Here is a 12,144-nt window from a genome sequence, read left to right on the forward strand (position 1 = left end):
CATCTCTCTGGTCCTAATGGTGTTCAGACGCAGGTGGTTTTTCTCACATCAGTCCACAAAGTTCATGATGATCGATCGATCCTCCAGCTCCGCCCCTCAGAATCACAGCCTACGGCGGCCGAGTCACAGGAGAACTTCTGGAGATGGCAGCTGTTGGAGGTGAAGAGGAAGGGAGATAGAACGGGCCCCTGGGGGCCCCGTTGCTGCAGACTGCCACCTCTGACTGGCAGCCGTGCAGCTGCACGTACTGAGAGCGTTGGCTGAGGTAGATGATGGTCCAGGCAGCCAGACATAACAGATGGTCATTCTCTCCGCATGGTGCATACGCCATCTTTGTTCTTATTGCCCCCAAAACAAATCCCAGGATGCTTTGTGAGGAGAACACTATCACAGCATCATGGGAGGTGTCTGATCATCAAGTGAGCGTCGATGTACGCCCCCACTGGTAATGAAGGTGTAGGGGCTTTTTGATGATGATGATGATGGTAGGACCTGCTTGTCTCTGATCAATCACTTTACACCAGGAGGCCGGATCCCTGACATCTGCAGCAGCTTCAGGGTTCTGCTCAGATTCTGGAGGTCCGACCATCAGAGTCTGCTGAAGACTCAACAATCCACCCAGACCGGACCTGTAATGGTTCTACTGTGACCTGTTCAGGTCTCTGGGATGCTACATCTTTCCTGAGAAGGTTGCAGTTCCTGCTGCATGATGGGACTCAATGTCCCAGCATGCAGCAGGAACTGAATGAAGGCAGCAACCGGGCATCTATTTCTATTCTATTTCTGTTTATAATTGTTCTTGTTTTTAGAGTAAATGTGTTTAAGCTGAGGTTCTGGATTATCTTGGCAGGACAAAGTCCAGCAGAACCTTTAGTTCTGTGAGAACCGGGTCAGAACCCTCCGTTTGCTTAGAGGGATATCTGGTTTCTAACATCTGTAGATGCTTACCTGCTTCAGCCGGTTGTGTTTCTCCCTCCAGCCCACCTTCCTGGTGGAGCTGTCCAAGGTTCTGGCGAATCCCGGGAACACGCAGGTGGCCCGGGTCGCTGCCGGGCTGCAGGTGAAGAACTCCCTGACCTCCAAAGACCCCGATGTGAAAACGCAGTATCAGCAGAGGTGGCTCGCCATCGACGTCAACGCTCGCCGCGAGATCAAGAACTACGTGAGTACGGGTCCGCCTCGCTCTCCGGGTCGCTGTCGGCGCCGCCTCTTAATGCCGGTTCCTCCGGTTCCCTCAGGTTCTACAGACGCTGGGAACAGAGACGTACCGGCCCAGCTCGGCTTCGCAGTGCGTCGCCGGCATCGCCTGCGCGGAGATCCCGGTGAACCAGTGGCCTGAACTGATCCCGCAGCTGGTGGCCAACGTCACGGACCCGCTGAGCACCGAGCACATGAAGGAGTCCACGCTGGAGGCCATCGGGTACATCTGCCAGGACATCGTGAGTAGAAAAACCGCCGACTGCGTTACGACCCCATCAGCCGCCCGGTGGTTCTGATGCGACCGGTTCTGCAGGACCCGGAGCAGCTGCAGGAGACCGCCAACCAGATCCTGACCGCCATCATCCAGGGGATGAGGAAGGAGGAGCCTAGCAACAACGTGAAGCTGGCCGCCACCAACGCGCTGCTCAACTCGCTGGAGTTCACCAGAGCCAACTTTGACAAAGAGGTACAGAACCAGAGCCTGCTGAGTGCCAGGCCTGATCAACCCGGTTCTGACCCGTTTGTGTTTTCAGACGGAGCGACACTTCATCATGCAGGTGGTCTGTGAAGCGACGCAGTGTCCCGACACCAGGGTGGGTCCAGTTCCCTGTCCGGTAGAACCCCCGCTCAGCCGACCCGGCGCTAACCCCCGTCTCCTCTGCCTCAGGTCCGAGTGGCGGCCCTCCAGAACCTGGTGAAGATCATGTCTCTGTATTATCAGTACATGGAGACGTACATGGGCCCGGCGCTGTTTGCGGTAAGTTCTGAACGGGTCCGGGTCTCTTTTATGGCAGGAACTGGACTGGACTGGATGGCGGACAGAACCAGCAGCCTGGTCGGGCTGTTTCCTGCAGGTCGGTCCGATCGGGTCCAAGTTTGTGTCGGTCAGACGTAGCAGGAGGGACTGGTTCCAGGTTCTGATCCGTCCAGCATGATACCGCCTTCACCGAGCTCGCTGTAGGGCTGATCTCTTCTTGTGGTGCTGTCCTGCCTCACTGGATCAGAACCAACTGGATCAGAACCAACCCTGATGGCCTCAGAACCTCCACTTGAGCTGCTGATCTTTGCAGTTCCTCCAGAACTTCCACAGTTCTGATTTGTCCGGTTCTGAGCCGCTCGCTGTCGGGTCTGAGCAGAACCAGAACGCGCTGAATCAATTTGTATCCAGGGTCCGGTTCTGATAAATCCTCAGTGTTCTGGTTCTTTTGGTTCCTTCCAGTAGCTGCTTACCGGGCCTGGAGGGAACCAGGTGGTTCTGACCGGTTCCGTCGTTGCTGGAGACGTGAGGCGGCGCTGGTTCAGAACTTCTCCATCGTGGAACCCTGCTGGTTAAAGCGGAGCGGTTCTGGTGGAACTGACTTTAGCCCACAGCAGAACCAGAGGTTCTGGTTCCACCGGGTCATAAAGCAAAGCCATGGTGGCATCAGAAACGGGTCAGAATCATTTTGGAGAAGTGATGGGATGTCCTGATCCAATTATCTGTCTTCAGTTGGTTTTATTTAGATTTTCTTCATAGAATCTTTTCTAACGTTTAGAATCAGTCAGAAAGCGAGAAGTTCTGCTTAAAGTCCCCCAGTAGACGGGTTCTGCTGGTTCTGATCCGTGGTTCTGCTGGTGACGGTCTGTGGTTCTGGACACCCAGAGAACTCGTTGGACTCTGGGTTTGATCTGAACTGGGGTTTTTGGCGCCCCCCTCAGGCGTGATTCTGCAGCTACAGCTGAACTCTGATCTTGTGGTCCAGATCACCATCGAGGCGATGAAGAGCGACATTGATGAGGTGGCGCTGCAGGGCATCGAGTTCTGGTCCAACGTCTGCGATGAGGAGATGGACCTGGCCATCGAGGCCTCAGAGGTATACCGCCACACTTCCTGTTTCCTCACTGACCCCTCCCCCTTCGTCGCTGTCGGTCTCACTTCCTGTTTCCTCTTGTCCAATGGCAGGCCTCGGAGCAGGGACGCCCCCCCGAGCACACCAGTAAGTTCTACGCCAAAGGAGCGCTGCAGTACCTGGTCCCCATCCTGACCCAGACCCTGGCCAAGCAGGTACCGTAGCCGCCGCGCCATCGGCCCTCGCCTGGTGAGCGGTGGCGCCGTGACCTCCTTCTGTGTCTCTGCAGGACGAGAACGACGACGATGACGACTGGAACCCCTGCAAGGCGGCGGGGGTGTGTCTGATGCTGCTGGCCACCTGCTGCGAGGACGACGTGGTTCCTCACGTTCTGCCCTTTATCAAGGAGAACATCAAGAACCCGGACTGGCGGTACCGGGACGCCTCCATCATGGCGTTCGGCTCCATCCTGGAGGGACCCGACCTGAACCAACTCAAACCACTGGTCATACAGGTGAGCCGCTGGTGCCGGAGCTCCACCCGGTCACTCAGAACCAGGATCCTGACCACGCTGCCCCCCCACAGGCCATGCCCACGCTGATCGAGCTGATGAAGGACCCCAGCGTGGTGGTGAGGGACACCACGGCGTGGACCGTGGGGCGCATCTGCGAGCTGCAGCCAGAAGCCGCCATCAACGAGATCTACCTGGCCCCTCTGCTGCAGTGTCTGATCGAGGGCCTGGGGGCCGAGCCCAGGGTGGCCTCCAACGTCTGCTGGGTGAGCTTCCCATGCCGCCGTCTGATTCTGATGTGGTGTTTGAGCTGTGAAACCCGTTTATGAGTCAAGATGAAAGATGTTAGCAGCTGGCGGCGTTACATAGAGAGGTGGGAGCCCAGGAAGTCCGTATGTGGGAGAAACTAAACTACAGCAGGTGGTTCTGGATCCGGACCGGTCTGGGTCTGAGATCCTCTGCCTGTCATTTATAGCCGGATGCTAATCTCCAGTTTAGTTTCCTCCTGAAGCCCGTTGCTGGGGGGGGGGCTAATGCTACGCTCAGACTGTTGATGATTGAAACTGCTGCTTTACATCCATAGTCTCTGGCTGATGCACATCAAAAGGTCCCGCAGCGCCTCATGAGCGTCTGAGACGCGCTTCACAAGCAGCAGCAGCTGCTGTAATTGGAATTATTGAACTTTAATTCTATTCAGTTTAATTCTATAGCTCCACTTCACATCATGTCATCTCAGGTCACTTTCCAGTTCACCAGATCATCCAGTCAGATTGATTCAAAGTTTTCTATCTAAGGAAAACCAGCTGATTGCATCGACTCATTGACTCTTCAGCAATCCCTCACTCTAAGCATGCTTGTAGCGACAGTGGAGAGGAAAAACTCCCTTTGAACAGGAAGAAACCTCCAGCAGAACCAGGCTCAGTGTGAGCGGCCATCTATCTTTAGCTGCACCACATTAACCAATCAGAGGCTCCACCACATGACGTTGCTGTATTTTCAGACGGGAGAGAAAAAGAAAAAAACCCAGAAAGATAAACTGAACTTCACTATTTGGTCTCATCCTGTTAGTATTGATGACCAACAATGTTCCCAATATAGACGTTCAGATGGTTTGGATGTTTTTGATGGGAAGGACGGTGGCTCTGCTCCAGTCTCCGGACCAGTGCCTGAACCCGCTCTGACCCAAACCCCTGTGTTCTGTTCCCCACCAGGCCTTCTCATCTCTGGCCGAGGCAGCATACGAAGCCACGGACGCTGCAGAGGACCAGGAGGAGCCAAGCACCTACTGCCTGTCCTCCTCCTTCGAGATCATCGTGCAGAAGCTCCTGGAGACCACCGACAGGTAGGAGAACTCTGCTGGACCCCTGGCTCTGAAGGAACGGACTGAGATCTTAATAGTAGAACCCATCAGAACCGTTGGGCTCAGAGCTTCGGTGTCAGCGTCTCCATGGAGACCCTCTGAAGGCCGTCACCACAGCAGCTAGGCTGATGGTGGTTTTAGAACCGCTCCGCTAAGCTGTCCCTCTGTCCGGTTCCGGTCCACTCAGGCCCGACGGCCACCAGAACAACCTGCGTTCTGCCGCCTACGAGGCTCTGATGGAGATTGTGAAGAATAGCGCCAAAGACTGCTACCCTGCAGTCCAGAAGACCACGCTGGTGATCATGGAGCGGCTGCAGCAGGTCCTGCAGATGGAGGTGAGGCTCCCGCCTGCAGAGCTTTTATTGTGAAAGGAAACCACGCTAACACCGTCTTCCTGTCTGCAGTCCCACATCCAGAGCACCTCAGACAGGATCCAGTTCAACGACCTGCAGTCGCTGCTCTGCGCCACTCTGCAGGTGAGGCGTCGCACCTGCAGCCGGGCTCTTATTGTGAAGGGCCTGCTGAGCGTTTCCTGTTTCCCTGCAGAATGTTCTCCGGAAGGTTCAGCACCAGGACGCCCTGCAGATCTCTGATGTAGTGATGGCGTCTCTCCTGAGGATGTTCCAGAGCACGGCGGGTTCCGGCGGCGTGCAGGAGGACGCCCTGATGGCCGTGTCCACGCTGGTGGAAGGTACCGACCCGTCGCGCCGCCAAGCCGCGCCGTCGGGTTCCGTTGGAGCTCATAGTGTCTCTGCTGCTCGTTTCAGTTCTGGGGAGTGACTTCCAGAAATACATGGATGCCTTCAAACCTTTCCTGGCCATCGGACTGAAGAACTACGCCGAGTACCAGGTACGCGGTCTCCACCCGTCATTAAAAGGCGTTAGATTATTATTTTTTTTAATATAGGCTAAAATTGGCATTAATATTCATTAAATGTGATTATCGAGGTTTCTCCCTCTCATTCCCTCTTTCCTGTCAGCCTGCTGCCAGAAAACGAGCCACTAGTGCCGTTAAAAATAAAAAAGGAAAAAATTATCTTATTTTATTCTATTTTATGTTCATTATTATATTTTATTGCAGTGTGTTTATGTAATTTAGCTGTTAGGTTTTTACACCGCTGGTCCAGAACCAGTGGGTCCTGGACGCTTATAAATCGGTTTAGCCTGACAGAACCGGAGCCCAGAGGTTCTGATTCGGTTTAATTCTGCAGCCTCAGAACGGTTTTAGGAAATGTTACTGCAGAAAGTAGCAAAGCGCCTTTTCTGCTCTCTGATTGGACGTGCTAACTGTCTGCAGGTGTGTCTTGCCGCCGTGGGCCTGGTGTGCGACCTCTGCAGAGCGCTCCAGACCAACATCCTGCCTTACTGTGATGAGATCATGCAGCTTCTCCTGGAGAACCTTGGGGTGAGCAGCACCAGAACCCGTCTGGGTTTAGGTCTGTGATGATAAACCATGCACCACTCTGACCGTGATGTATAACCACCACTTTTATCTGAGACCTGTGGGAACCAGTTTGGACGCATCAGAACCTGCTGGGTTTCCTCCTGGTCCACTGGGACCTGTGTTCTGTAGAACCTGGGTCATTCCGTCTCCCTCCCTGCGTTTTCAGAACGAGAACGTCCATCGCTCGGTGAAGCCTCAGATCCTCTCTGCGTTCGGAGACATCGCTCTGGCCATCGGAGGAGAGTTTAAGAAGTACCTGGACATCGTCCTGGACACGCTGCAGCAGGCCTCCCAGGCCCAGGTGGACAAGGTGAGCCCGGCAGCTCCAGCGGACGGCCTGTCTTTCTATCGACGACGACGAAATTATTTCATTGCCGCTCTAAACGTGGATCTTTGCCTAAAACATGATTAGTCATGGGTTTGAGTTTACATCAACAAGACAAAATAAAGATTAGCAGGCGGTCGCTCAGACGTTTAACACCAGAACTCCCAGAACTCTGATCCTACTAGAACTCCCACCTGCCGTCAGTTTGACAGGGGACATTTTACCCACTGAAAGCATGAGCAGTGATGATGTCATCACCTGAAAGGCTTCTAGTGTGATATATAAACCCATTGTGGAAATGTAAACTTTAAAACAGGTTTTATATGATCTTAGAAGGCTGTACTGTATGATGATAATACATCTGGTCTAAATTTGTATTCTAAATAAATCCTTTTAATACACAGGTTCAACGTTTAAAATTACAATTTTATTTAGAGAACTTAATTGATTCCCCCGAACATTTCCTGCAGACCACCTTTTCACATTTATGACAGATTTTCCTCTGTTTTTAAAAATGGCACGCCCCGGCACTGAATCGAGAAGGACGACCACACAGACAGCCGGAAAGGCGGGCCAAGGACCAATCACAGCTGCCTTTTGTCTGCGCAGGTTTGCGACCATCCCACGTAGTCAGGATTTTTTGAGGTGCGCGGCAACTGTTCCATATCCTCTGTGCAGGGGGCGTGGTCGCGTACAGAGGCAGATTTGACGGTTACAGAGGCTGTGTGTCAGAAGCATAAATTGGCCTTTATAGCCGCTATATCCATGTGATCGTAAAATACAGCCACAGGCCGCTTTTTGCTCGCAGCTTTTACAGTCACTTTCAAATAATTTGATCCACGCTGAGCTTTAGTGATTAGACCAGGCGCTCTGGTTTGGCTTTAGGCCTCTGAGGTGGAGGCAGAGCTATCCAAGAATTAAACAAAAGTTCTACTATTGCCTGATGGGTCACTGATATGCCGCCTTTTCCCGGGGATTGATGGTCGTCCTCAGACTCGCTGTCAGAATCCGAGCTGCTTCCTCCTCATCGGTCTCCCCCTCTCCTCCTGAATCTCTATCATCAATATTTTGAAGCTTTTCTAAATCCTGTTTCGTGGATTTCTTCTGAAAGCCATTTTTTTTTCCTATTAGCCAAACAGTTCTGGGTAGAATGTTGGTTGCTAGGCAACGGTACCAAACGTCAATCAACCGTGGGAAGAAATTACAATGCATCTAATGGAGCCGTGGAAATGACGGTGTAGGTACCAGATCTGCTGTGGCCCCGCCCCTTCTTAAGGGGTCATCATATGGCAACTCCATTCAAACTTTATTGCTCCCGTTTCTAAAGAATCAAATCTCTTCTGGAGTCTCAACATATTATTACCGATATTTGCTGCCATTTTACATTTCATTGGCGATCTAAAGTAGCTGAAAGTAGAAAACAATCATGTCATTCAAGTCTTGCCTACTTAGATCTAGCTTTGCTATTTAACAAGAAGACAAAAAATTCTTATTTGTATTCTTTTTATTAAGGTCGGAGATCAAAGAACAAATGGAACATCTTAAAATTATTTCCTAGAGATTTTAGACTGATCGGTTATTCTACTTGTAGAAAACAGTTGTTAAGGATTTAAAAGTGTAGCTTAATATGGCTAACTGCGTGAGCTAAAAGAGGCTAATCTTTCTAGCTACCTAGCACAGCTAGCCATAGCTAGCTTTGTATCACATTTACTTTGTTCACCTTAAACAGTTTTGTTTTTTTTTGTTTTTCAGTTTTCTTATCAGGTCAAATTTAATCGCTCATTAGAGACTCTAACGCTACAGATGCTCGTGACTCTGCACGCGGACGGTGTGTGATATCGTTGTCTGGGCAACCACAGTGTTTTACATCATGTGGCAACGTTCAGCCAATCATGTAGCGTAACGTCTCTGACATCATGCCAGAGACGTTATGATTTTACCCTTGAACTCTTTTAGACATCGAGGTAAAATTAACCATATTTATTGGTTATATTTATAAAAAAAACTAGGTGAAAATTAAGAAACATAAAAACAGGAAAAGTCATTTAATATGAGCAACATGTGAATAATGATAAAGCTGTTTCCCTTTAAAATCTCAGAACCATAAAATGACGGCGTTGGGAGTACTAGTGTTAAACATCATTATCTGCTAGAAATGCTAACGCCTGGTTTATGCTCAGAAACCAGGTCATCTGCGTGTCCTAGCTAATCCTCGCTAGTTCCTGATTGGCCCTCTGGCGTTGTGGCGTGGAATAACGTAGCGCAGACCACGCTTTAAAATTGGGCATAAATCGATAATACCTGCGACACGCTGCTGCAGGAGGATAACCATCCCTTAAGCAGCATCAGCCGTGCTGCTGCGTCTTGTTTGGCCACGCCCACCACCTGGCGTTCAGGTTTTGATCATCAGGCAGGTGGCAAGGTGGATGTGATGTTGGTGTTGTGAGACTCAGACGCGGCGGTTTTCTTCCAGACGGACTACGACATGGTGGACTACCTGAACGAGCTGAGGGAGGGCTGCCTGGAGGCCTACACCGGCATCATCCAGGGCCTGAAGGGAGACCAGGAGAACGTCCACCGTAAGACACACACTTCCTGTCTGAACGGCGCCGACGTCGGTTCCTCCTCCCGTCTGAAGACTGACGGGAGGATTTTACGACGTCGCAGAGAAACTCGGGTCTTTTTCACCCAGGAGGCTTCAGGCTTCGGCCGGAATCAAAGCCGCTCCTGGTTTTGCGGGACCCAACAAAAGGATGTAGAGCTGTGTTAGGCCCCGCCCCCTTCCTCTCCTCATCTTTTCCGTTTCTCCTCCTGCAGCTGATGTGATGCTGGTCCAGCCCCGCGTGGAGTTCATCCTCTCCTTCATCCACCACATCGCCGAGGACGAGGACCACTCTGACGGCGTGGTGGCCAACGCCGCCGGGCTCATCGGGTAAGCACCGCCCCGCTTCGCGTTCACTTTGGTCCGTGAGGAAAAACCATGCACCACTCTGACAGCGTGATGCAGAACCCAACCACAGCTTCTGAGACCAGCGGCCTGGGGCCCCCGCAGCCCGGAGCCGCCGGTTCAAGCCGCACCTTCAACCGTGTGCCTGTGTGTCCGCAGGGACCTGTGCACCGCCTTCGGCAAAGACATGATGAAGCTGGTGGAGATGCGTCCGCTCATCAACGACCTTCTGACGGAGGGCAGGCGTTCCAAAATCGTCAAGACCAAGACGCTGGCCACCTGGGCCACCAAGGAGCTGCGGAAGCTCAAGAGCCAAGCCTGGTGAGGAGATCAAACCCTGAGCTTCTGCTGGGTCCAAACGGGCTCAGAACCTGCAGCATCAGAACCACAGCTGGGTTCTATGGTTTAGACGTGAAGCAGATGGGGCTACTAAAAATCTTGGGGTGGCAACTGAAACTAGAAGCCATAATTTCAGGGTTATGGTAAACGGCTCCTCAGAGGTGGTTTATTGGCTGTGCTGAATGGGAGGAAATGCTAAGCTAGTTAGCACTGCCCCCTAGTGGCTCCACTGGTTCCATGCTGCTCTGTTTATTTTGGAAATGAAAATGACAAGGCTAAAATATTTTTAATTCTTTGTTTAATCACCTATAAATCAGACATGGTGAAATTTAAAATAGTTTTTCCACCTGAAAAATATTCCTCAATAACTTCCTGTCACACATATACAGACGATTGTTTTTCCAATTTATAGTTTAGGAGCTAAACTTGATTTAATTCACATGTAATTTCAGGACCTTCTGGGCTGAAAGGGTTAACTTCTATAAATGAACGGAGTTTATATTTAATATTTGTCTGGAATTATTGCTTCATCCTAGTAAATATGAAGCTTAGATTTAGTTTTTAAATCCATTTGGATCTTTAAATCTAACGGATTTAACTGTAGAGGTGTAGAATCAGAGCGCAGGATCAGAAACTGATGATGATGATGGCGGCGGTTCTGCTCCACAGATGTGTGCGGTCCGGTCCGGATCGGAGCGACGTGGAATCGTCTGGAATGAACTCTTCTGTGTTTGTCGCAGCGTTGGCTGAAGCAGAAGAAGTGACGTGAGATGAAGTGAGATGAGTGTCTGTGTGAGCGCGAGAGATGATGACATCACACCACCTTCAGTTCCAGCTGGCGACCCCCCCCTCCTCCTCCTCTTCCTCCTGGACGGCCTGTGGACTCTGAACCCCCTTAAAGAAGCGAGCCCCTCCTTCGCCCTCTCGCCATATAGCTGGCCCCTCCTCTGACATCACGATGACGTCACAGACCCGCCTCCGCCCCCAACGCTTGGGGGAGGAGGGGAGGAGGGGGAGAGAAACTTACAGACTTTTGTGGAATCAGATTAACGAGCGACTGTGGACTTCTTCTGTGGAAAACTTTTGATTTTTGTTGCTCTTACTTTTCTTCTTCTGAGCACTAAAACGGAGACGCGCCGGCCGAGCGGCTCCGGCGTTCCGCGCTCTTACCTGGCAACAGCAGCACTGGAGCCCTTCAGAGTAAAAGCTCGGTGCTGCGGAGCGAGTGCCAAATGGGAGTAGTTTTAGCTGAAGGCCTGCGGCTGCTTCACGTCGGCTTCCCCGCTGAACTTGGGTTGGGAACGGGTCACTCACCGTTTTTGCTTGTTTCAAAGATTTCAGAAAATTGAAGACGTTTGTAAAAGGTTCTATTTTTCCATTGCTATGATGAGTAAATAAAGTTAAAAACAATAAAATGATATGAAACATTCCCCGAGCAGTTCTGGTGATTTCGCTCTTCTTCTGGACTCTGATTGGAAGCTGAACTCTGGCGCCTCCTGCTGTCCAACCACAGTGGCTCCTGTTTTTTTTCTTTTTGTAACCTCACGGCTCGAGGCGCGTCTCCTGCTGCGTCCGTCAGCTGCTCCGACCGCTTTCAGCCCGATGATTCACGCTGAAAGTCTCTTTCCTGCTCTTATTTTGTAAAGATGCATCAGCTGCAGGATTAAGGACTTCCTGTGTTGACATGGTGACCTGGAAACTCGATGATTGCTGAATTGTTAATGATTTAAAGCCGATCTGCTTTGGATTTCATATTAAAGTTTAGTGAACTAATAAAGTCTATATTGTACTGAACCTCCTGCTGCTTGTTCTGATGATGAATCTGATCCGGGAGCAGCTGCAGATCTAAAACCACGAAGGTCCAAATGGGTCCGGATCTGACCTGCAGCAGAACTCTGCATCCAGCCCAGACTAACTGGGATGTTTCTAAAGCTGCTGGGCGGTTTAATCCAGAGCTGCAGGTTTAGAGCCGCTCCCTCTGAGCTGGAGGTCGTTCTGCACGCAGCAACGCTGAAGTCTGGTCCTGGAGAGATTCGCTGGCCTGGAGCGTTGGAGCGGGAATCCCTCCAGGATCCGACCCAGAAGGACCTCTGCTTCTGGAGAACTAAAAATGTTGTGACGAACCCAGTTTTCCTGCAGACAAAACATTTAAAGGAAAAGTCGCTCATATTCAGAATTCAAACTTCTGA

General features: G+C 51.2%; 1 protein-coding gene across 1 annotated transcript in view; it reads left to right on the top strand.

The window, feature by feature from the left end:
• Nucleotides 1-12,021, top strand: part of kpnb1 (karyopherin (importin) beta 1) — a 15,453-nt gene extending 3,432 nt beyond the window's left edge. The window contains exons 3-22 of the mRNA XM_015394894.1: nucleotides 980-1,162; nucleotides 1,239-1,439; nucleotides 1,514-1,666; nucleotides 1,734-1,793; nucleotides 1,868-1,957; nucleotides 2,943-3,053; nucleotides 3,143-3,244; nucleotides 3,319-3,543; nucleotides 3,615-3,806; nucleotides 4,752-4,882; nucleotides 5,088-5,235; nucleotides 5,305-5,376; nucleotides 5,447-5,591; nucleotides 5,668-5,750; nucleotides 6,198-6,305; nucleotides 6,511-6,654; nucleotides 9,143-9,248; nucleotides 9,487-9,601; nucleotides 9,776-9,937; nucleotides 10,625-12,021. Coding sequence (XP_015250380.1) covers nucleotides 980-1,162; nucleotides 1,239-1,439; nucleotides 1,514-1,666; nucleotides 1,734-1,793; nucleotides 1,868-1,957; nucleotides 2,943-3,053; nucleotides 3,143-3,244; nucleotides 3,319-3,543; nucleotides 3,615-3,806; nucleotides 4,752-4,882; nucleotides 5,088-5,235; nucleotides 5,305-5,376; nucleotides 5,447-5,591; nucleotides 5,668-5,750; nucleotides 6,198-6,305; nucleotides 6,511-6,654; nucleotides 9,143-9,248; nucleotides 9,487-9,601; nucleotides 9,776-9,937; nucleotide 10,625 — 2,532 coding nt within the window. The 3' untranslated portion in view covers nucleotides 10,626-12,021. The remainder of the gene's footprint in view (nucleotides 1-979; nucleotides 1,163-1,238; nucleotides 1,440-1,513; nucleotides 1,667-1,733; nucleotides 1,794-1,867; nucleotides 1,958-2,942; nucleotides 3,054-3,142; nucleotides 3,245-3,318; nucleotides 3,544-3,614; nucleotides 3,807-4,751; nucleotides 4,883-5,087; nucleotides 5,236-5,304; nucleotides 5,377-5,446; nucleotides 5,592-5,667; nucleotides 5,751-6,197; nucleotides 6,306-6,510; nucleotides 6,655-9,142; nucleotides 9,249-9,486; nucleotides 9,602-9,775; nucleotides 9,938-10,624) is intronic.
• The last annotated feature ends 123 nt before the right edge of the window (nucleotides 12,022-12,144 follow it).

The sequence above is a fragment of the Cyprinodon variegatus genome, unplaced genomic scaffold (genome assembly GCF_000732505.1).
Source record: "Cyprinodon variegatus isolate N-32 unplaced genomic scaffold, C_variegatus-1.0 Scaffold713, whole genome shotgun sequence".
NCBI classification, from domain to species: domain Eukaryota; kingdom Metazoa; phylum Chordata; class Actinopteri; order Cyprinodontiformes; family Cyprinodontidae; genus Cyprinodon; species Cyprinodon variegatus.